At 63.5% G+C, this 24,889-nt stretch overlaps 1 protein-coding gene across 2 annotated transcripts in view; it reads right to left on the reverse strand.

Annotated features, from left to right (window-relative positions):
* Positions 1 to 24,889, reverse strand: part of TBC1D22A (TBC1 domain family member 22A) — a 67,028-nt gene that overhangs the window by 34,837 nt on the left and 7,302 nt on the right. For both annotated transcript variants that reach the window (XM_084907526.1, XM_084907525.1), the window contains exons 2-4: positions 17,108 to 17,164; positions 16,202 to 16,581; positions 12,934 to 13,110 (exon numbers count right to left, since the gene is read on the reverse strand). In XM_084907526.1, coding sequence (XP_084763652.1) covers positions 12,934 to 13,110; positions 16,202 to 16,581; positions 17,108 to 17,164 — 614 coding nt within the window. The remainder of the gene's footprint in view (positions 1 to 12,933; positions 13,111 to 16,201; positions 16,582 to 17,107; positions 17,165 to 24,889) is intronic.

Consider the following 24,889-nt stretch of genomic DNA (forward strand, 5'->3'; position numbering starts at 1 on the left):
CACCGCACCCACTGAGCACCCTCTGCACAGCCTGCCCTGGGCCCACCACTCAGACGCCCGACTCTGAGCCACGTGCACCTTGTTCGTCCGGTGAACGCGGGTCTGTGCTGCCCACGCCGGGCGCCGAGCTGCCCTCGGAGGCGCCGAGCTGCCCTCGGAGGCCCAGCAGCCCCCCTCCCCGGTCCCGGGACTCACCCAGCAGGAGGCGGCACTCAGGGCTGCCATGTCTGCGAGCTGCGGAGGTTGAGGAGCACAGGGAACCTGAAGGGGGCTCAGGAGGAAGGTGGGAAGGGCTGGAAGGGAGGAGGGGTGGGGCAGGGGAAGGGCTGGCTCTGGCTCTGGCTCTGGCCCGAGTGTGACCACCCATCCGTCCAGCCCGGCAGCTGGCTTCTCGGGCTCCAGGAGGACGGGCCAGCAGGGCCCCGAGCGCCCACCACCGCCCCGGTTGGGCTCTAAGCGATGCCCTGAGCTGCTGGAACTCTGAGCGAAGCTGCCCCGCACTGGGAGCTGAAGGCTCTTCCCGCACAACAGGGCGCGCTGGAGGCATCCGAATCGGCAGGACGGACAGGCATGCTCCCGGCAGCCTGCCCGCCAGCAGCCTGCCCACCAGCAGCCTGCCCACCAGCCAGCCTGCCCACCAGCCAGCCTGCCCGCCAGCAGCCTGCCCGCCAGCAGCCTTCCTGCCAGCAGCCTTCCCACCAGCAGCCTGCCCGCCAGCAGCCTGCCCGCCAGCAGCCCCGTCAGAACATGCCCTTTAGTCCGGGCACTGACCTCTGCGCCCTGAGACGGTCAAATAAGGAAACGAAGCCAACACAGCAGAGCCGTCCGGTGTGGATGAATCAAAATTATGCTATTTGGTCTGTCAGGTCTGTTTCGAGGGCCCCGGAAGTTCAGTAGGAGCTGGGTGCCGGCAGTGATGGAGGGCGAAGATGGCTGCTCCGCGGGAAGAGGGAGCCGGGCGGGGGGAGGGGAGCATGTGTTCCCCTGCAGTGCGGGCCTCGGGGTACCCTCAGCCCGGGGGGGCCTGTGTCTGTGGCCGGAGGGTGGACCAGTCGGTAGGAGCCCGTGACGAAGGCCCTGACGGCCGAGCCTGACTGCCTGGAAGCCGCCGGCACCGATCGGGCGGGTGAGAGCCAGCCCACGCGTTAGCGCACCAGGGAGGCGGGACTAGTCAGAGCCACTTCACGGGCAGCAGAGGACAGAGGCTGGCCTGGGCAGGCCCGTCAGGGGGAAGCAGGGGGAGCGGGGTGACGGCCTCAGCAATGACCAGGCAGACACGGCGCTGCAGACCGGGCAGAGCCACGCTGGGCAGAGCCGGGCGGAGGCTGTGCAAGCGGAGGCGGCTGATCGGGGAGGAGGAGGTGATGAGGGACCGGAGCCATATCTGTGGCGCCACGGGCCCAGGCCCAGGCTGTGCCGGATTTATCTCCAGGGGGGTTTCCCGCCCGAGAGGCAGCCTCACACCTTTCCCGACGAGGATGAGCTGGCGCCGCTCTGACGAAGCCCGGGCTCTCCCTCCCGCTCGGCCAGGTGCAGGTCCAGGGACCGCAGTGGCACCTCCAGACTCAGGGCCGCCAGGTCCTCCACTGGCACCGAGGGCAGCGGGACGCAGAGGGCGCTGCCTGGTCAGCGCTGGCAACAGCGGCTGTGCCCCCAGCACCTCTGAATCCGTCCCCAGTCCTCCCCAGGGCGTCTTCCCACCTGCAGAGGAGCGCGCAGTTCTAGCCCGCGCACCGAGTTCCCTTTATCCCTTCCCGAGAGAACTCTGCACACACATGCGTGTTAACTCCCCACGCACACGCTCACACACGCACACGCAGTCACACTGCCATCAGCCCTAATCCCGACACATCAAGCCAACAACAGTGCAGCCACAGGGGCCACAGGCAGCCACAGGGGCCACAGGGGCCACAGGCAGCCACAGGTGCCATAGGGGCCACAGGGGCCCGCACCCACTGCCGCCACGGGTACGAGGCCGGCCCCTCTGACAGCCCGTCCCGGCCGGAGGAGGCCGGGTCTCCTGGCTGCGTCTGGGCCGTCCGGCCCAGGGCCGGTGACCTGAGCGAGCGGTTCGCTAAGGAAGATGGAGCTCCTTCGCTGAGGAAGGTGGTGGCGGAGCCACGCCCCGGGTCACGCAGGAGGAACAGGCCCGGCCCCCACGTCGCCTCGGAATTCCGAGGAGCGCTGATGCAGACGCGAGGGAGAGCTGGGGTTGGCAAAGGTCTTGAGGCTGTGGCCCGGGAGCTGCCTGGGAGGGGCCGCAGAGCAGTGGCAGTGCCAACTGGAGACCACCTGCCACGTGGACGAGCCCTGGGTGGCAGAGCCAGACAGAAGTCTGTGCCCCGAGAGAAGACGGTCCCTTGTTGGGCCCCTGCCTGGAGTGTCCCCCAATACTGAAAAGCTGTCGGAGCCCAGAAGGGGCGGCGAGGCCCCAGTGTGGGGCGGAACACAAGAAACAGAGGAAGTCCCGTCCTCCGAGGAGCACGTCGGCATGTGGTCAGGACGGACAGGATTTATGAGGATCTGCAACAAGCAGGTCACACAGGGCACCAGCACAGACGTCATCCTGCAGCTGGAGCCGGGCCCGAGAGCCTGTCACCGAGGCGGGGCGAGTAGCCTATGGCGGCGGGGGGGGGGGGGGGGTCCGGTCTGGGTGCTGACACCCTGTCGGTGGTCTGAGCACCCAGCACCCCGCATCGGAGCCCTGAGGAGCAGCGCTGGCACGCACACGCGGCCTGCACCCCGCTCCCTGCAGCGAGGCTCGGGCCGTGTGGGCGCAGCCCCTCCCGTAGCCCCTCCCTGCTCTCCGGCCCCAGGAGAGCCGCCGTCCAGCAGGGACTCACACGGCGGGCAGAGCGGCTGAGAGCACTCCAAACCAGAGAGCACTCCTGGCCTCCGCTGGGTGGGCGGGAACACAAACGAGGCACTCACAGCCGCTCTGAAAAGCAAACACTCCTACCGTCAGGTTCACTCTCCCACTCGTTCCCGCTCCTCCTTCCAAGAGCAACTGTCACAGAAGAATGTCCAGGCAGGACAGTGGGCAGGGCCCGCCCGGCTCACGGCACAGCCTCCGTCCGCTCACTGCGTTTATTCCCATCCTGTGTTTATTTTTACCCGCGGACATGTTTTTACTGATTTTAGAGAGAAGGGAGGGAGGGAGGGAGGAAGAGAGGGAGGAGACGGAGGGACGGAGGGAGAGAGGAGAGGGAGGGAAACATGAATGGGTTGTCTCCTGTGTGCACTGACAGGGTTCAACCCCAACCCAGATAGGTGCCCTGACCGGGAATCGAACCTGCAGCCCTTCGGTGTGTGGGACAATGCGCCAACCAATGGTGCCACCTGCCAGGGCACACACACTCTCCCCCTACTTCCCCAGGTGCCACAGCACAGCAGGCCCTTCGCATCCTATATAATAAAAGGCTAATGTGCAAATAGACCGAATGGCAGAACAAACAACTGGTTGCTATGATGTGCGCTGACCACCAGGGGGTGTGCGTGGAACACGGCGGGCGTAGGCAGCAGGCGGCAGAGCACAGAACTGGCCGTCGGCCACAGCAGGATGGTGGACTAGGTGAGTGGGGGCACCAGACCAAAGAGAGGTGTCAGGTGCTATCATTGGGCGAGCCTCTGGTAGTTACTGAAAATTCTTTGCTGCGTGTGCCATGGTCCCACCCGGCACTCACACCTGCTGCTGGCACCGAAGCCGCTGCTTGCACCCGCTGCCGGCATCCAGCGATGGCCCCAACCGCTCAGTGCCATCAGCAGGTGCAAGGGGCAGCTGCTGGCCCAGATCGCCCTGAGAGCTTCTCTACCTCCCCCAGCTCCTGAGGCCATCGGGCTGGCAGCCACCGCTTGCCCCTGCTGATGGCACCAGCCCCCTCACACCTGCTGCGCATCAGCCCCAATCGCTCCGCACTGTCAGTGGATGGGAGCAGAGCCAGCGCCATCGGTGTGAGTGGCGGTGGCAATGGGAGTGGGGCTGCCAGCAGCCAGGGGACCAGGGGTTGTGGTGGGAGGGGCCGGGCAGGGGCACGGAGGATGGGCCGAGACCCACCCCTGTGCCCACTGCAGCCTCGCAGCCACAGTTTCTTTCAAGGTGCACAAATTCATGCACCGGGCCCCTAGTATTTTAACGTTTGTATATAAAAGTCCATTTGGAACTGAGACTTTTTTCATCTAAACCCGTGCCCGGGGGCCGGTGAGCAGAGCACGGACTCACAGGCCCAAAGCTCTGGCCGGAGGCAGTCACAGGCCCAGGACCAACGCCGAGGCATGACAGCGCCTGCTGAGTCCTCCTCCTGAACACCAGCAGCAGCTGCCGCGTGTCCGCCTCCCTGCTCACACGCCAGATCACGCCCGTGTGCTGCTGGGCGGTGGACAGGAAGGAGGGGAGCCCTGGGCACACTCTGCCCTCCGGGCTCTGGACCTCACAACGCCCAACGGCAAACAGCTCTCCCGGCACCAGCCCTCCGGCCTCGGCGACAAGCTGCCGGTGCCGGGCCAGCTGCCGCCCGCAGCCTCACTGCGGCCAGGTGCACAGTCCCCCGGCGACGTCACCACGGCGTTCCCGTCCTGAGGGCCGAGACCCGGCGCACACAGAGGACAGGCCGGCCCGGGCTGCAGCGCGGGCACGAGCATGGCGACCCTCTCCCTGGAGGAGCGGAGGTGTGAGCGGGAGGACTCGGAGGAGCTCCCGTCCCTGTGCATGCATTATTCACTCTGTGACACAAACTGTTATTTCTCCGAGATTACTGTAAATCGCTACATGAAGAGCTGGCTTGCATGAACAATTAAATGATAGATGTGATAAACCAGACTTATAAGCTTTATGTCCTACAACATCAACTCCTCGAGTGATTGAGCTCCGCGGAGCCGGGAGCCTTCCAGGCCGGCGTGGACCCGCAGCTCCCCCCGCAGCCTCGCGCGGGAACGGCGAGAACGTGCAGGGGAGGCTCATCATTGCTATGGCAACCGCAGCAGCTTGTTTCAGAAATGAATAATAGCTCTGTTAGGTGCTTCATTAAAATTTTTTCAACCACATACTGCCCTTAATCTTCTCAATGGAACAAAAGGCACATTCAGGCCCGCGCAGAAGACGGAGCATGCCGCGGGCCCCGCCCAGCGCCGGCATGCCGGCGGAGGACGGCACCTCCTCGGTCCGGAGGGGATAACCGGTGCTGAGGGAGCTGGGCCTTCTCCGAAGGAATCCCAGCAACCCCCACAGCCCGGCCTTCTCTCCAGCTCTCCTCACCACGACAACCGCGGACACAGGAAGCTGCCCGCAGACCCGAGGCCGAGGGCAGGAGGGCGGCGCTGCGGGCACACTGTGTGCTGCTCTGCAGAGGCCAGAGCCGCAGCGCCGGGAACTGAGATTCGAGACCGACACACGGCACTTCCTTCACCACCCAGGACCTGGGCTCCGAGACAGCCGGCCGGCCCCCCAAGCAGGGCTCTCCCTGCAGGAGTCACCTAGGCCACGGGCCTGCCACCAACCAGGCCCCAGGCGGAACCACCTGCCCAGCCTCTCCAGGACCCCTCAGCGCCCCGCCGTCTGGCCCCCTCCGCCTGCGCTGGTCTCCTGGCTCTGCCACGGTGATGGAGAGCCAGACAGCATTTTATTGGGGGTTCCTCTAAAAGGCAACCAGAGGTTCCTGCAACACGATTTATAGGTGCATTGTTTCCATTCATTTTAATTTTATTTATAGCCTCTGCCGGCGCCGTGGGCACAGCAGCCATAAATCAGACCCGAACCCGTGCGTGCTCCCCTGTGGAGCCCAGGCCCGGGGATCCTCATTGCCGTGCCAATCAGCCGGGGCAGCGCCCTGAAAAACCGCTTACGGAAAACGTCCTTCTCTCCCGGGCGGATCCGGGGGGAGCGCCCTGAAAAACTGCTTACGGAAAACGTCCTTCTCTCCCGACGGATCCGGGCGGAGGCCGGGCGCGGCCTCCATGAGAAGGAGCAGTCACGTGCCCCCTGTCCCCGCACTGGGCTCACTGCGGCTCGGCCTCGATGGCTCCACGACCTTGGGGACGTTCTTGACCTCGGTGAGCCTCGGTTCCCGTGGCCAAACCCGGCCGGCGTAGCTCAGTGGCTGGGTATTGACCAATGAACCGGAAGGTCACCGATCAATTCCCAATTGGAGCATCTGCCCGGGTTGCGGGCTGGATCCCCAGTGAGGAGCGCTTAGCGTAGCGCACTCCGCAGGCACAGCAGCCCCAGCCCTGAGCCGCGGCGGCCAGCCTCTGCCGACAGCTCTCGGGTGAGCCGACCTGCCTCCACACACAGGCAGCGGCCACTGGATTATCTGTTCCACTTATTCACTCAGCACCCACCCGCGGGCCGTCCGCCGTCAGGGCGGCCTGGACACGCTGCCTGGCCTGCACGTGGAGTCAGACGGAGGTCAGCCCGCGCCCGCAGCTGCCCCCGCGACCAGGAAGAGCTGTCCTGAGGGTGCGCCCAGGCACAATCGGGTGGCCCGCGACCCACAGCTCCAGCCCCCTCCCCTGCCCTCTCCGGGCAAAGCTGCCAGCGGCAGCCCAGGCCGCGTGCTCAGAGGTGGGCGCAGGCCCGCACCCCGCAGGTCACAGGCCCAATCACATCTCTCTCTCCCTCTCTCTCTCTTACCTCCCACCCCCATCCCACTCTCTCTAAAAACCAATGGAAAAGCATCCAGGTGAGGATTAGCCAAACACAGCCACGGTCAGTCACTTGGGAAAGCCGCGTGGCCCTTTGGGGAGGAGGGAGGAGGGGCAGCCCTTTAGGACGGGGGCCTCCTGACGCGGAAGCTGCCGGCCATGCGCGGGGAGGCGCTCTGCGGCCACACCTGCTTCCGGTGCGCTCTCCGGAGGGTGACCCTGAGAGGTGACGCCGCTCCACGGCTCCCAGAACAGCTCCGCGGCCGCGCACACAGCTCCGCGCTCGCCTGTGCACGGCTGTGCGGCTGCTGGGTGCTCACTGCCCGGGCCCGCTCCCCGCACTTCCCCCGCCCCACCCCGGTGCTCTGCCTGCCCAGCCCCACACCCATGGACATGACCCCACAAACGACAGCCCTACACAGCACAGGTGGAGCACACGTCCGCTGCCTGCACAGGGCCTGTCCTGGCAAACATGTGCCAAATACCAGGTACACGTTCACCTGCAGCCCTCGCTGCCCGACCTCGGAGGCACCGCCCGAAGTCGCCTCTCCACCCCACCCCACCCCACAGACCCTCCTGGCCAGCTCAGCCACAGGCCGGCGGGGCCTCGGTCACCTCCAGCCTGCGCCAGGCCAGAACAGGCTCGTCGAACACCAGGTCACTGTGCACCATCGCTGGGAGTGTGAGGCCAGCTTGCTGTCCTGGTCAGAGGGCTTGGTAGCGAGTCCCGTCCTGGGCCACAGCCAAGGGGCCGGACCCTGACACACTGGCCCCACCACCTGGGGCCCACAGCCCAGCCCAGCCCAGCCCCCGGCGGCAGACGGGGGATAAAGCCTCCCTCCTCCCATTTTCTTTTGTTTACCCTCACGGAGGGTATTTCCCCACTGGTGTCTAGGGAGAGTGGGAGAGAGAGGCAAAGACAGAGAGAAACACACTGACTGGTTCCCTCCTGCATGAGCCCTGATCAGGGCCTGGGCCGGGAAAGCGCCTGCAACCAAGGAATGTGCCCTTGACCAGAATCGAACCCGGGACCCTTTGGTCTGCAGGCTGACGCTCTATCCACTGAGCCAAAAACGCTAGGGCAGTGGTCGGCAAACTCATTCGTCCACAGAGCCAAATACCAACAAGACGACGATTGGAATTTCTGTTGAGAGCCAGGTTTTTTAAACTCAAACTCCTTCTACCGCCACTTTTTCAAAATAGACTCATCCAGGCCGTGGTGTTTTGTAGAAGAGCCACACTCAAGGGGACAGAGAGCCTCATGTGGCTTGAGAGCCGCAGTTTACCGACCACAGGGCTAGGGCCAAGCCTCCCTTCCTTTTAACAATCCTCGTCCCAACGGAACCAAGGAGCCCCAGGGGACCAGCTCCAGGGCGGACGTCAGGCTGAGCAGCAATGAGGAGCACCGTCACCGGGCCCACCGCAGAGCGCCACCCAGAGGGCCGTCACCCACACTCCGGGGCTCTCCCGCAGACGCCGTACACAGAGGCCGTCACCCACACTCCGGGGCTCTCCCACAGACGCCGCACCCAGAGGGCCGTCACCCACACTCCGGGCTCTCCCACAGACACCGCACCCAGAGGGCCGTCACCCACACTCCGGGGCTCTCCCACAGACACCGCACCCAGAGGGCCGTCACCCACAGACGCCGCACCCAGAGGGCCGTCACCCACAGACGCCGCACCCAGAGGGCCGTCACCCACACTCCGGGGCTCTCCCACAGACGCCGCACCCAGAGGGCCGTCACCCACACTCCGGGGCTCTTCCACAGACGCCCCACCCAGAGGGCCGTCACCCACACTCCGGGGCTCTCCCACAGACACCGCACCCAGAGGGCCGTCACCCACACTCCGGGCTCTCCCACAGACACCGCACCCAGAGGGCCGTCACCCACACTCCGGGGCTCTCCCACAGACGCCGCACCCAGAGGGCCGCCACCCACACTCCGGGGCTCTCCCACAGACGCCGCACCCAGAGGGCCGTCACCCACACTCCGGGCTCTCCCACAGATGCCGCACACAGAGGCCGTCACCCACCGACGCCCCACCCAGAGGGCCGTCACCCACACTCCGGGGCTCTCCCACAGACGCCGCTGGGAGAGCAGTAGGACACAGGGGAGCCGCACAGGAAAGGGACAGTCACACTGCACTGCGCTGGATTCTCGGGGCCGACGAGGGGAGCAATGCCGGAGGTGGGGGGCAGGTCCTTTTCCGCAGAAACCACTGAGCTCTCGGGTTAACTATTCCCCGCACTCAGGGGGGTGTGGGCAGAGGGCCCCGAGAAGTTCCCACAACCCTGTGAGGGCGCTGGCTTCATCCTCCCTGACTCCCAATGTCACCTGCTCCCAGGATGCTCTGCTGTTCGTTAAATCCCGACAATGAGCCGGGTCGTGTGAAAACAGCAAACACGCTATTTCTGGAACTCTCCCGTCCCCCAGGCAGCTCGGGGTCCAGACGGGGTCAACCCTGGCAGTCATTTCTGCCCGGGCCGGGCTGGTCTGACGCACGGCCGCCTCCCAGGGCTCAGTGCACAGCCAGGCCCGGGAGTGTGTACCGGCCACCTGCTGACCAGGCAGGGACAGCCCAGGAGCCAGCCACGCAGCGCGTCCAGGGGGAACTGCACGCGGCCGCACGCTCCCCGCTCCGCGAGGCTCGCTCCGATCCTGGCGCCAGGGGAGCTCCGAGCAGCGAAGCTGCCACAGCACTCACTGCGGGAAAGGCACGGCCTGAGCACCCGCTGCCCGGGCTAATGTAACCCTCCATCAACGGCTCATCACAGGGCAGCGGGCGGGCGGCCCGGGTCGCGGAAGGCGGCTCTCGTCACCTGCTGTGGGAATAACCCTCCAATTATGTCACTGCTGTCATTCAAGGAATAGCTGCTCTGGCGACGCCCCGTCTGACAACCCTTTTGCATGAAGAACATTCTCACTGAGGAATCACCGACATGTGCTTCCATTGGCGTCAGGCACACGACACAGGGTCCGGCACGTGTGTAGCTGGAAAGGCCCCCCACAGCACGGGAGCAGCCACACCCCACGGCGCCCCTTTCCCTCTGCTGTGACCCCACGGCGCCCCTTTCCCTCTGCTGTGACGAGGGCTTTAAGACAGACTCGGTGGCCGTCACCCAGCTGTGTGGCACCTGCGCCCATGCTGCACACCCCCCCCCGGACGGAGGCACCGTACCGGGCTGCCCTTTGAGCCCCGCGCCTATCGCACAGCGAGCCCTCTGGCACCCTCTGCTCTGTCTGCCGCGGGTGCCCGCGCCGGGTCTGGGTTCGGCTCTCCATCCCACACGGGAGGGAGAGTCCTCTATCTTTCTCTGCCTGGACCTTTCCCTTCGCATGAGGCCCTCAAGGTCCATCCTTGTCACAAATGTCCTCGCTTCCTACGGCTGAGTGATGTTCCTGTGTGTGTGTGTACGCACACGTGTGTGTGCATGTGTGTGCGTGCACGTGTGTGCCATTTTCTCTCTCTGCTCACCCTCTGACAGGCGCTGGGCTGTTGCCATGTCCTGCCGACTGCAAACAACCCTTTGATGAACTTGGGGTGCTGCCATTTTCTCCGCATAAACGCCAAGAAGCAGAGCTGCTAATTCGCGCGCAGCTCGTTTGCATTAAGGACACTTAGGGCGGCTCTCACGCTGTGAATGTACTCGGTACTAACACTGCTGCACCGTGCACTTCAAAACGCTTAGTTAATGCTACGTGAAGTTCACCTCAACTTCAAACCTGTTTACTTGAGACGGTGGTGACTCTCCTGCCATGTGCACACGTGCCCGGTGTACACGTGTGGGTGAAAGGGCTGCACCTCACCTGGGCGTGTCACCTGCCCCTGCGCTCCAGCGTGTGCACCGCAGGGAGGGACGTCTCACAGGGGCAGGGGCACACGCAGGCGCCGGAGCCACCTGCACACCCCGGGCACTTCCGGAGGGGAAGGGGGGGCTGCTGGAGGTGTCGGTGTCCCACACGGGCCTCCGCCGCCACGTGAGGGTGTAAACGTTGCAGAGTGCTGCCTTCTCAAGTGAAAACAGCCGAGTAGACAGAGTAAGAATGGCCCCCCACAGCACGGGAGCAGCCACACCCCACCAGCCCCCAAACTGGCAGTGCCGACCTGTGTACGCACCCCCCTCCATCCCCGCCCAGGGCACAGGGCACCTGCTCTCTGTGTGGTTTATATTACTTTCTTTTTTCCTTGTTAGTTTTTCTTTCTTTCTCCAGAAGATGTGTTTCTCTTGATTTTGAAGAGAGTGGAAGAGAGAGGGAAAGACAGAAAAACACGGATTGGGAGAGACACACCCATTTGCTGCCTCCTGCGCGCGCCCCGACCAGAGCCCGGGCCGGGAGGAACCTGCACCAGGTGTGTGCCCTGGACTGGGATCGAGCCCGGACCCTTCGGTCCCCAGGCCGACGCTCTGTCCACTGAGCCACACTGGCTAGGGCTGTGTTACACTTTCTGAGTGCTGTGAAGGAAGTGTAGGTTTTGATTAAGCATATAAATTAAATGTTGACTTAGACAGAAATACAATTTTAACAACCATTTTAAGTAAAGATCATTTTGAAAACATTATGCAGCCATTAAAAGTGATGGTTATGAAGACTAGCAACAGGGGGAAGTCTTACGACATAATATTAACTGGAAAAAACGGTCACAAATCACCTCTACGTTCTCGCCGCCTCTCCGGAGGAGGGGTCTATGGAGGAGGACAGTGATGGCCACGCAGAGCCGGCGGCCGGCCCTGTGGCACCGCCAGGCCATCCCCTCAGCTTCCAGCACGCCAGCACCGTCCCCCCCGGCACCCGTGCGGAGACGGGACCAGAGGACGGGAAAACCGGACAGAACCCCAGGCCCCTCGGGCAGTAAATGGCGAAGCGTGCCAAGGCCTGCTGTGCCCCTAGGCCCACTCTGTGGCCACACTGTGAACAGCGGAGGGAGCACCCACCCCCACACCCATGTCAGGCCGAGACCACTCCACAAGCCGGGCGCTGCTCCGGGGTCACAGAGGCAAGAGCCGTGACGGCAGACGCCACGCCCAGCCCCAGCTCCAGACCAGAGAGAGGAAAGGCCATCACGGGACAATGGCCCAGTGACATGGTCGTGGACAGACGACAGTGCCCATCGATGCTGCATGTCGGACTGACGTCGCTGAAAAGACACACAGTGACGTTCTCAGGGGCAAGGGGTCACGATCCTCTGACCCACTGGGTCACGGAAACATGTGCACACAGCACAGAGGCCACAGAAAGAGGCAAACCGGGAACCGCGGGTGCGCCTGGCACGGCACTGTTCCTGCAACACATCTGTAAGCGTGACCTGGGCCCCTGAAGGTCATGTGATGCACGCACGCCGCCTCTGCAGGAAGATGCTGGCACCAGCACGGGAGGGGCCGGGACAGGAGGACCCAGGCCACCTACAGTCCGCACTGCACCCGTGTCCCACGTGTGCATATGCCAAAGCAGAGGAGAGGCGAGCCCACGAGAATGGCACCGGGCAGCAGCATCTCACACCACAAGCCTCCGGCCCCGCGGCTGCCTCGGCTTTGGCCAGGCTCCATCCTCCGAGCCCCCAGCAGCTCCTTGCTGTCTATCCACAGGCCTAACGCGCCACCTGGTGGCCGCACAGGGCACTGCCGGCCTCGGGGCTCTGAGCTCCACTCTGGCCTCTGCCCGCCAGGAGACCTGAGGCCCATCCTGAACGCTCCAGCCCCGCAGAACAGCAAGACAAGGCGACCAGGACACTCCCGCCCCAGCCTGGGGAGGGCTCTCCACAGGAAGACGTAGTGAGCGTGTGACCCGAGGGGATTCCAGAGGACGAAAGCGAGCAGCGCCTCAGAGCGTCCACACGGCGCCACGACCCACAGCACACACTGCTGGCCGCACGGCCGCTGCTGGCCGCACCGGCCCCTGCTGGCCGCACCGCCCCTGCTGGCCGCACCGCCCCTGCTGGCCGCACCGCCCCTGCTGGCCGCTGCTGGCCTTGGCCCCCTGCAGGGCCATAGCCATCACACTCCGCCCCCACGGGAGGCCAAGCAGAGAGGCACAGATGCGATGGTCAAGACGCCAGTGGCCGCGCCCAGGCACAGTGACCGGCCAGGTCCAGTGCTCAGCAGGCAGAGCTAACCAGTGGCTCTCTGAGGCCAGGGGAGGGCGCCGGGGTTTAAGGAAAAGAGCAGGAAGTCCGTGATGGAATCGCACGGGAAGCACATGGCTACTACGAGCAGCGAGGGGAGCGACGGGGAAGCAAGAGCAGCATGTGCCGTGGACGGACCGGCTCGGAAACCGCCTCCCTCGGAGCCACTCACCCAGGTCCGTGTTGGGGCCGGCCAGGAGCTGCCTGAACTTGTCCAGCCGGAAGGCCTCCCTCTCGCTCAGCGCCGAGCTGCTGAGGGTCCCAGGGTCGGGAGGGCCGCCCAGGGCCGCGCTGGCCGCGTGCGGGAGCGACTGGGACCTGTGCAGAGGGGCAGGGCCGCTGGCGCACTCTGCGGGAGAGAAGAGGGTGAGGGTGGGGAGAGCGGCCATGAGCCACCTTCCCGTGAACGCTGCGGGCCCACGCCCCTCCCACAGGCCGCGGGGGCAGACCTGGTCTCCGAGCAGCACTGACCTCGCTATCCCCTGTGAGGTCACCTCGCTCTGCTGGCCCAGTGACAGACACGCCGCAGAGCAGCAGGAAAGACAACCAGAACACTCCGACCTTGGGCCTGACAGCGGCCAGAACGCCCCCATAGGGCTGCGGGGTGGCGGGGCCGGAGGATCTGTGAGCGCGGCCGGGAGGAGGGCCTGAGCCGGAGGAAAGCCCGTCACTCATGAAGGGGCCGCAGCACGGGGAGCACGGAGGACAGCGGGCAAGGCTAGGGCTCCCCAGCGAGCAGGACGCTGTGTGAGCAGCACCACTGTGGAGGCTCCTGCCCCTGCCTGCCTCCCAGGTCTCCGGGCACCAGGAGCAGAGCCCGCTGCTGCAGACGGAGGGCTTGAGCACTGCGGGCCCCTCCCCGGGGGCGGGCCTGCGCCCACGGATACACCCTGCAGGGTGAGGAGAGCGCATGCCGCCGCCGCAGCCAGAACCAGCGACAGCCAAAGGGAAGAGCCACAGGCCTTCCGGTCCCTCGACAAAGCCGAGACCCACGGGACCAGCAGCAGGAGGCCGGCAGGCTCTGAGCCGGCAGCTGAGCCCGCACTGAACCTGCAGCTGTCCCATCCTCCAGCAGAAAGTGAGCGTGAGTGAAAGCAGTACCTGGAAACGGCCATGGTGCGAGGACCCCGGAGGAGGGTGCTGCCGCCTGGAGTGGTAGCTGCCGCCAGGCCGGGGGAGGCGGGGGAGGCGGGGGAGGCGGGGGAGGCGGGGGAGGCGGGGAGGTGGCACCCACGGCTCCTGGGCCCGAGTGAGCTCATCACAGAAGGAGAGGGGAAGGCTTCGCACAGGAGCCCTCAGGCATCCGTGACCTCGGGCAGAAACTGGCCCAGATAAGCTTCCAGAAAAGCCTGCGGAGTGGGCAGAGCAGGGACACCCCCACTGCCTGGGGAGCCAAGTGGACAGAGCGGAAAGCACCCCCACTGCCCTGAGCCAAGTGGGCAGAGCAGAGAGCACCCCCACTGCCCTGAGCCAAGTGGACAGAGCAGAGAGCACCCCCACTCCCCCGAGCCAAGTGGGCAGAGCAGGGACACCCCCACTGCCTGGGGAGCGAAGTGGGCAGAGCAGGGACACCCCTACTGCCCTGAGCCAAGTGGGCAGAGCAGGGAGCACCCCCACTGCCCTGAGCCAAGTGGACAGAGCAGGGAGCACCCCCACTGCCTGGGGGGCGCGGGCAGGACCGGGCGGCCTCAGGCTCTCGCCCCAGAACCCACTCCTCAGCCGCCTCCCAGGAGCCACAGGACAGCGTCAGCAGGAGGCTCAGGCCGCAGGGTGGCGGCGAAGGTGCCAGCCGGCACCCGCACTCGGAGACGAGCCAGGGCTGCGGAGGGGGGACTGCGCCCTCAGGGCAGAGTGCGTCTCGGGCCCCACTCTGGACCCGGCAGGTGGGGCGTGGCAGGCACGGTGACTGACGCCCGAGGAAACAGGAAGACGGCACCGGGCCTCCCTGCCACGGAGCGTGGGAAACAGGAAGACGGCACCGGGCCTCCCTGCCACGGAGCGTGGGAAACAGGAAGACGGCACCAGGCCTCCCTGCCACGGAGCGTGGGAAACAGGAAGACGGCACCGGGCCTCCCTGCCACGGAGCGTGGGAAACAGCACGTCCCCCGAGGGCCCCTGCGGGCAGCCACGCAGACCCCGGGCGCAGCTCCGCCACGGTCAGCGACGGGACAGCTGTCACCGGCCGCCCACTGAGCCCTCCCAGCCACGATGCACTTAGCCATGAGCCCAAAGGCTCCCTAAACAAGCAAGTGCACCTGACCCAGGCACGGGGCCTCGGCAGACCGTCATCGGGAAAGGCAGGGCAGCAGGCGGGAGGGGCGGGAGGGGGGTTGGGCGAGGTTAAGGGCATGTACATTGGTTGCGGGCACATCCCCAGTAGGGGTTGTGCAAGAGGCAGTTGGTTGATGTTTTTCTCTCATCGATGTTTCTAGCTCTCTATCCCTCTCCTTTCCTCTCTGTAAAAAATCAATAAAGTATATTTAATAAATTAACTTTCATAAAAAAATAAATAAGAAAAAACATTTTAAAAATTAAAAAGAAGTCACAGTTCCTCATCTGAGCAGAGGCCTGGCCTGGACGTCCCTGTGCAGGGACGAGGGTGGAGCACGGAGGGGGGGGGGGGGGGAGGACACAGTGGGAGGCCGTGGTCACCAGGCCCCGAGGACAGCACTAGGGAAGGACAGCGGTCGCCAACAGAAATGGACCGGAACGAGGCCCGTCTTCTGGAACTTGCAGACGAAGCTGCAGACCAACAGGAGCCTCCTCCGGGGCAGGAGGCTGGCCTGCTGGTGGGACTCCCCGCCGGAAGGCTCCCCCTGGAGCCCCAGGCGCCCCCCGCCCTGGCCTTCGCCCATGCCAGGCTCCCACGCCGGGTGCTGCTGGATCCTGTCCGCCACCGTGTCCCATCTGTCCACGGAAATGAGAACACGGAGTGCCAGCTGGCACACATGGGCAGCCTCCCCGCGCCAGCACCGGGTCCCCGAGAACCAGGCCTGCCGTGTTCTCCTTCGTGCCACCGCTGAAGACACGCTGGGGGCCTGGCACCAGCAGGGCCGTCCCCAGAGGACCAGGAGCACCGGCGGCAGAGCAGGCTGGCACGCCTCTCGCCCTGCTGTGCACCCGCAGGGGGAGCTCCCCGGGGGCGGCCCATCCTGGGCAGAGGGCCATGGCACAGCACCCCTGGCCTGCGCCCACCACGTGCAGCGGCAACACCCGGCCCCAATGTGAGAACCAGAAATGTCTGAGACCCGGCCCGTAACCCCGGGCAGAACTGCTTTCCAGGGGAGGCCAGGGAGGCCGAGAGCCGGCCCAGAGCGGACCTGCTTCTGCCGGGAGCCTGCTGGCCCAGATGACGCCCCTCAGGCCTCAGGGCAGGGCTCCTGCTGCCAAGGGAAGGGCCCTCCCTGCTGGAGTGCACCCCAGCTTGCGCCCCAGCCCACCTGCAGGCCCGGGCGTGTGGCTCTCGCTGACGGACTTCACCAGCCGCAGGTCCCCACTGGTGACCGCAGGCGGCTCTGTCGCAGGCGTGGGCTCCGGCCCGGGGCTCGGGGGCTCCTGCAGCTGGTGCTGCTCCCGCCCGGGCCCCGGGGGCTCCTGCAGCTGGTGCTGCTCCCGCCGCTGGCTGTGGTCGCGCAGGACGCGGTGGGCCGTCTCCATGACCACCTCCGAGTTCAGGCTCTCGGCCGCCATGGCCAGGAGCTCGTCGTCGTCCTCGCCCGCATCCCAGGCGTCGCTGGTGTTGCTCTCAAACTCCTGGAAGGTGCTGCCTCGCTTGGCCTTCACGGGCGTGGTGGGCGCCTTGGGCGCGGCCTTGAGCAAGCTGCAAGGCAAGGCAGGCAGTCACTGGCCCGGAGCCCGAGCTCTCCCACAGAGGGAGCCCGGGGAGCACACTCGCTGTCCCTCCTGGAGCTGGCGGAGGGGAGCGGACCAGAGCCAGCCAGGGGGGTCAGGCAGGGGGACCCGGTCTGAGAGCACAGGCCCGAGCCTCATGGGCAGGGCCCACATTCTCTCCGCCAGCGTCCCTGCCCCCTCCTGAGGCTGCACGATGCCCACAGTATGACCACTGGGCCACACGTTCCTCTCGCCCACCTATGGCCAGGAATGGACACCCAGGGCAGAGGGATCCCTGGGCAGCCGGGCGGGGTGTGTGGAAAGTGAGGAAACCACCACCTGCCGGCCGGGGAGCCAGCTCCACGTCCCCACTTCGGGCTCCACATCTCCCGCCCGCCCCCAGGAGTGTCTCATGTGTCTGCTGGACGGAAGACCACGCCTCCCCCCAGGACCTCCAGGGAGCGGAGGGCACCCAGCCCAGGACCCCGAGCCCCCGGAGAGCGGGCGTCACTTACGTGCCATGTAACAGCGGGTCAAAAGGGGGGTGCTGGGCGCCATACACGTGCTGGATGCTGGTCCAAAAGGAAGGAAAGCACGTTAGCGCCTGTCGCTCCCTGGACACCGCGGCCGTGGGACCACGGCCAGCCCTGGGCACCCGCCGAGGCAAGAACTCCGCCAGCGCCGCCCGGCCACCCTCCGACCCGTCCAGGCCCACCCCACAGCCGAGCGGGCGTCCGGCCCTCCCGCGAAGGCCGCAGCCCCAGCTGTGTCCGCACAGCCTCGGGCTCCGCCACGGGGACGGGCTCCGGCTCCGCCACGGGGACGGGCTCGGGCTCCGCCACGGGGACGGGCTCCGGCTCCGCCACGGGGACAGGTCTCGGGCTCCGCCATGGGGACAGGGCTGCTGGAGCCGAGGGCAGTCCCAGCAGCCTCTGCACAAGGCCGCGTGTCCCAGGCAGGACCTGACAGGCCGTGAAGTGCCACCAGGAAACACCCAGCGGGCACCGGCTGTCTAAAGCCGATGCTCGAGCACAGAAGAGGCACACACCACGTTCAAAGACTCAGCGGTTTATTTAACAGCCTGACGCTCACTGGGAAAAGCTTAGAATAAGATGCAACAGCAAGACCCGCGCAGCAACCAGGTGGTCAGCTGTGCAGCCCCGCCTCCTGGGCACGGCCAGCGGGGTGGCCACGTGATCCTGCGGGCCTCCCTCCTAACAGAGGAGACGGCAGGGCGCGCACCCGAGCCCAGCTTTCCCTCCTCCCACTCCGCACACGGACGTGAGGCCTGGGACCCAGGCACCCAGACACCCCGAGAAACACACGGAAGTCATGCCCCACGACGGGCGGCGGGCAGGAGGGTGGGTGCCTGCCGGCTGGCGGGCCGCCCCTCAGCTTCCACGCAGGGAGCACCGGCCTGCGTGAGGCCGGCCGGCAGACGTGCTCCCGCCGCGGTGCACGCGGGAGAGACCGCGGACGTGCTGACGCGGCGGGGCTGGGAGGACAGACGCAGAGCGAGCTGTCAGGCACCAGACGGATGTTTTCATTTGTCGGAACAGAATGAGATCCCCTCTTACTTAGCAACAGCGCACGCCTAGCTCCCACATCGGGCTGTCCTCCACTTCCTCAAACGCACTGACCTACTTCGCACGGCTGCTCGGCGGCTTTAAACGCTCGGGCAGCACGCGTACACGTGAAAGCAGTCCTGGGCAGGGCGTGCAGGTTCCCCCGCGGCCCCTGCGGTTCCCTGGAACTCCATCAGTGCTCCGAATCCAGTCTCTAAGATCTGTGCAGACGGAATGAGCGCCAGCGGACTCATCACCGCCTGGCCGGCCCTGAACAGCACACCTCCCCGCCCACTGTCCCACATGTGGCTACACCGGGCGCAGGCGACCAGGGCCGACCGCCAGGCACGCAGCTGCCATCGAGGGTTTGTGATTGCAAAGCAGCAGCCAGCACCCCGGGGACAAATGCCGGCCCCGGACTCTGCCCCTGAGGACGCGCGCCCAGGCAGGGAGGCCTGGGACAGGGGGACGCACGGCTGCAGGGGGCTGCGGGCGCCATAGACCTGACGGAGGAAGCAGGCTCTGCGGTGCGCCTCCTCCACCAGGCGCGAGGGAGCAGCTCCTGCACCTTCTGCCATTGTGCTCCGTCTACTCCCTGCCAGGCCCCTGTCCATCCCCCAGGGGCGTCACCTTTGTCTTACTGATTCCCAAACCTTCCTGGAGTCAGAGGACTCCTGTCATTCAGGCCGTGTGGCCGGCAGAGCAAGGGCCCTGACGGATGTCACATCCTGACTCCAGAACCTGTGCTGTCGCCTCGGGGGTGTGCATGAGGCTAACCCCTGGAGCTTGTCCTGGAGGACCCAGAGGGCCCAATCCAATCCCCGGTCCATCCTGGGGCCCCTTTCCCGGGGCCGTAGAGCTGTGTGTGGAGCCGTGCGTGGAGCCATGCGTGGAGCCGTGCGTGGAGCTGTGTGTGGAGCCATGCGTGGAACCATGCGTGGAGCCGTGTGTGGAGCGGTGCGTGGAGCGGTGTGTGGAGCCGTGCGTGGAGCCGTGTGTGGAGCGGCGTGTGGAGCCATGTGTGGAGCCGTGCGTGGAGCGGCGTGTGGAGCCGTGCGTGGAGCTGTGCGTGGAGCGGTGCATGGAGCCATGTGTGGAGCGGCGTGTGGAGCCGTGTGTGGAGCCATGCGTGGAGCGGTATGTGGAGCAGCGCGTGGAGCGGCGTGTGGAGCCGTGTGTGGAGCGGCGTGTGGAGCCGTGCGTGGAGCTTTGCGTGGTGCGGTGTGTGGAGCCGTGCGTGGAGCCGTGCGTGGAGCGGTGCGTGGAGCCGTGCGTGGAGCGGCGTGTGGAGCGGCGTGTGGAGCCGTGTGTGGAGCGGCGTGTGGAGCCGTGCATGGAGCTGTGTGTGGAGCCGTGCGTGGAGCGGTATGTGGAGCAGCGCGTGGAGCCGTGTGTGGAGCCGTGCGTGGAGCGATGCGTGGAGCAGCGTGTGGAGCCGTGCGTGGAGCCGTGCGTGGAGCCGTGCGTGGAGCAGTGAGTGGAACGGCGCGTGGAGCCGTGTGTGGAGCGGCGCATAGAGCCGTGCGTGGAGCGGCGTGTGGAGCCGTGTGTGGAGCGGCGTGTGGAGCCATGTGTGGAGCGGCGTGTGGAGCCGCGCATGGAGCAGCGTGTGGAGCGGTGCCTGTGTGGGCTGTGCCATGGGGAGGAGACACCCGCCAAGGCGCACGGAGGCCTCCAGACGCTGGAGGTAAGGACACGGGGATCCCGCCAGGGGAGCCCAGCCAGAAGGGGCAAAGCCAGGGAGCGAGCAGGGACGCGCACACGCCTCGCACTGAGACCGTGTCGGGCCTGGCGTTGCGGCCCACGGAGGGCTGAAACCGCCCGTCCCCTTCCCGGCCCTCCCCGGCCCTCCCCGGGGGCCACACCTGAACCCGACACTGGGGGTTTGCGTTTCCGCCCAAGACTCTGGGTCTCCAGGCAATGTTTCCCCTCACCCTGCACATGTGTGAAGTTCACGTTCATGTTCACGTCTTTTTGCCACGTTCTGCCAAGACTGCTTTCTGAGCAGCCTAACCGTGCAGCCGCTGGCTGTCCCGCGGGCTGCTTTCTGAGGGGCGTTTTAGCCACAACCCAACTTCCCGCGTACCTTCCCGTGGGAGCACATCGCAGACACAGGAGAGCCGTGCGGGAGGCCGGGCCGGCCACTCGGGGGACAGAGAAGAGGCAACCCCAGGGGACCCCGCTGGAGCTCAGGGTTCTCTGAGCGGCTGGTCTGAACGGGAAAGTGTTTCCTGAGCTGCTTCTTTAAAAGGCGCGGCCTCAGGGAAATGGCAGAGAAACCGTAAGGAACCTGAGGGCCGGCCTTGGAAAAGACGAGCGAAGTCAGCACCTTTAGCGAGACGGACTGACAGGAGGGAAGACCCCGATTCCTGACGCGGGGGGTGGGAGGGGGGGGAGGGCCTGTCCACCCCACAGGCCACAGGCCGGGGCGGGAGAGCGTTATGAGCAGCTGCACAGCGACCAGGCAGTAACCGAGTGAACGGGAGGTTCCCAGAAAGACTGAGACCCCGGGATTCAATGGGAAGACATCTGACAGACATGAGTGAGTCATGAAAACACCACAGAAAGCCCAGCCCCGGCTTTCCCTGGTCGGTTCCCACCAGTAATGAGGAGGAACGAATGCCAGCCTCAGAAACGCCTCCGAAACCTGGGAGCAGAGGGGACACTCCCCAGCTCACTCCGTGACACAGCATTGCCTGCTGCCAACACACTGCCCGCGAAGGGCACTGCACACCAATCCATGCTAGACACTGACTGGCCAGGTTATGATGGTCTCTGAACGCGTAATAATCTGGCCGCTCAGTGTGTGTGCGTAGCGAGTGTGTGTGTGTGTGTGTGTGTGTGTGTGTAAATATATTAGAGGCCCGGTGCATGAATTCACGCATGGGTGGCGTCTGGACAGCCTGGCCAGGGGAGAGGACATGGGCCTGCCTGCTGATCGAACTCCTGGTTGAGGGGATAATTTGCATATTAGCCTTTGATTATATAGAATTTTGTAGGATGTACACTAAGTGGCTAGGCTATTATGCATTCAGAGATCATAGTAATCTGGCCACTAGGTATATATCTAAAAGGCTAAGTGACCAGCAGTATGTCCATCCAACTGGCTGGCCGATACACTGCCAACTTAAAAATCAATATTGGCTCGTGCCTGTGCGATACATACGAAGCAAGGGACATCAGTCAGGCGCTCTGAAAGTGTCTTTGCTCTTCGTGTGGTATACAGGGAGGAAACAGAATAAGCTTAACCAATTCATCAGTCATTGTTTTTATATCGTTTTTGTTGTTTTTATATCATGTCTTTGTTGTTATATCATGTTGTTATCATCTATTTATTAATCAACTTATACTGATATATTATTTTCATATACATTTTACCAATTTTCCTTCATCTCTGACACTTCTATAATAGAGAAAGGGTGAATAGCAATCTTAAAATATTTCTTTTAATTTCCTTTCTGTGTGCACAAATCCATACACTGGGCCACTAGTATGTCTATAAATATTATATACATGCAAAAGTCAAACAAAACACCAGTGGACGAAATATGAGGTCATTTTTAATATAATTTTATTGATCTCAGAGAGGAAGGAAGAGGGAGAATGATGAGAGAAAATCACTGATTGTTGCCTACTGCACGCCTCCTACTGGGGATCCTGGGGATGTGGCCTGACCAGGAATCAAACCCGTGACCTCCTGGTTCATAGGTCACCGCTCAACCACTGAGCAACTCGGCCAGGCAGGATCGTTTTTTAAGTGTGTGCCCGGGCAGCGTGACGTGGTGGGAGCATTGTCCCGTGCACCGAAGGGCTGCGAGTTCAGTTCTCAGCGGGGCACGTGCTCAGGTGGCAGAATCCATCCATCCCCGGGCTGGGCATATACATGCGGCTGCCAATCAATGTTTCTCTCTCTCCCTCTCCCTTCCTTCTTCTAGAATCAATGGGAACATACCCTCAGGTGAGGATTAAAAAAATAATTATCCGACGTGACAAAGTGGGATTTACCCAAGGAATGCAAGGCTCTTTCTTTTTAATTCTTTTTTGCTTAAAGTATGACATAAGTTTCCTTCCCCCAGGCCAGGCCGTGTTGATGGGGGAGGGCATGTCCTCAGCAGAGGACCACAGCTGCTGGTGGCAGTCACCGTACTGACCTCGCACAGGGACTTTCTTGCGGACCCGGGACACGGAAGGCTGTGTTACAAGGACATGCCCGGAGAGAGGGCAGCGGAGCCCAGACCACGGACAGCCACCTGCAGGGAGCGTGTTCCGGGCAGATCTCCACACGGACCAGGAAGAAGGCTGACCAGGAGCTCACTGACTACAGACTTCCCACCACCGCCCTGCATGTCATCAGCCAGCTGGCCAGGGGTCAGAGCAGAATTCCAGGTGACCGACGGCTCCCCCCACGCCGCCGGCGTTATTGGGACAGACACTCACCCCACACGTGATTCAACCTGCCTCTGATTATCTGGCTCAAGCAGTGACAGGTGGCCTCCGATCCACTGCTCAGGTAATCAGTTTAACAACCAAAAATCAATTACTGCAAAATACCACACTAATTCAAGGACTAAATCCACAAGATCATCTCGGCAGAACAGACACTGTAAACATGCCAACACCCCTTCATGGAAAAAGGTTCCACAAACTGGGATTCCAAGGAAGTGCCCTCCCTCTGAGCAAGAACGTCGGCAGGCCCACAGCTCCCGTCGGGCCAGGGCTGGAGAGGCTACGAGACGCCACCTCCCTTCTCCACACGGTCCTGGGGCCCTCCGGAGAGCCAGGAAGAAGAAACAAAGGGCATCCAGAGGAGAAAGGAAGAAGGAAGACTGCCGAACAAGATGACATGATAGTCACTGGGTACAGTAAATCTTAAGAAATCCACTAAAAAAAAAAAAAAAAAAAAAAAAAAACCTCAGCAAGGTTTAAGATACAAGAGAAATGTACAAAAATTAATTACATTTCTATACACTTGCAAGGAACATCCCAAAAATGAAATTAAAAAAGCAACCCCACTTATAATGGCATCAAATAGAATGAAACACTTAAGAATGTATTTCCTGAAGGAATGTGAAACTAAGACCCTGAAAACTAAAACACAGCGCTGAGAGAGATGAAAGGCCTAAGCGTAGGCAAAGGCTTCCCAGGATGACGCCGAGAGCAGGAACAACAGGGTACGCGGCACGCTGCCTGCTGGGCGGCGGCGGCCGATGGCGCTGACCAGTGTGAAGCCTCTACCCTCTGTTCCCTGGCTCCAGGGACCTGTCTCCCTTGAAGGCACCGTGGCCGCCCTCAGACCCTCGTGAAACCGAAGAGGCCAAGCAGTTCACGACTAAGACGTCAAGATGGAGCGGAACGGGGAAGCCCGAGGCACCGCCAACAGGGGCGCGAGGATGCAGGGCCGGCGACGCGCGCTGCTCACGGAGCCACAGGAAGGCAGCGCGCGCTGCGGCGGCTCGGCTGTCGGGGCGTCTGGTCCACAGCAGGAGCACGCGCTGCCCAGGGGAACAGATCTCCAGTGCCCAGGCCGCCCACGTGTCTCCTCCGACTCAGGCCCCAGCCCCAGGGCCGGGCCGCGTAGTGGGAAATCGGTGGACAGACTGTGCGCACAAAACCGCAAAACTCTGCCCCACAAAGAAAGAAAACAGACAACCCACAGAGGGGGAGTGACAGGGGGTGCAATCACATACCTGATAAGAGATTGCATCTGGGATCTACAAAGAACTCTTCAAACTCAAAGAGGAAAGAAGAAGTCATTTAAAAAGGAAAAAGGATTTGAATAGCGGCTTCTCCAGAGACACACAACAGGTCAAGAAACAATGAAAGCAGCTCAGCACCTGGTCCTTCAGGAAATGAAAGCCGCGGTGAGCGGCCACTTCACGCACGCTCGCTGGCTACAATAACACCGCGTGTGAACGAGAGAACGGACACAGCCCCTGTGCCCGCTGCTGGCGATGGAACTGGGGCCGCCGGTGTGGGGAAGCAGACGGACAGACCCAAATGTCTTTAAGAAGAGTGCCGTATGACCAGGCACTCCCTCCCTATGAACGCAGAGACACGGGCGTGTGCACAGCACAGCCAGGGAAGCCAGAAGCAGAACCACCAACGCCCGTCCGGACAGACGTGGGTGAACAGTACATGCTATCTCCACACAATGGAATACTTACTATCCCGCTGTACAGAGAAGTGCGGACACACCACCACACGGAAGAACCTTGAAAACATGCTAAGTGCGAGAAGCCAGTCATGTTTTCTCTGTATAAAATGTCCAGAACGGACAAACTACAGACAGAAATAGATGAGGGGGTGCTGGGGGGAGAGGGTGACTGGGGGACAGCAGAGGGGACAGGGCTTCTTGTCCAGCGGTAAGCATCATCTAAACTACTGTGAGGATGAGTACACGACTCTTGTAACACAGGAGCAAAGCTGTAACTGGTGGATGTGTTGTGTGTGCCTCTAAAGGGGTGAATGTATTAGGTGGCTCTCGATAAACGTGCTTCTTTAAGGCAATCTGGCTGCCCCTGGTCCGCGGGGATCTCTCCCGGAGCGCAGCCACCACACCAGCCACATGAGCCCACCTGCAAGCCTCGCCCCACACAGCCCGCGGTGCCAGCTGACCGCCCGCATCCGCCAGACACATGAGGGACCAGCCTTCTCGCTGCATCCCGGCCGCCCAGCTGCCCGGTGACACCCAGGCGTGGGGGAGCGGGCCAGCCGCCCCCAGAGTCAGGCCTG

The sequence above is a fragment of the Pipistrellus hanaki genome, assembly GCF_964339955.1.
Source record: "Pipistrellus hanaki genome assembly, contig: SUPER_3_unloc_1, whole genome shotgun sequence".
Classification (NCBI taxonomy): domain Eukaryota; kingdom Metazoa; phylum Chordata; class Mammalia; order Chiroptera; family Vespertilionidae; genus Pipistrellus; species Pipistrellus hanaki.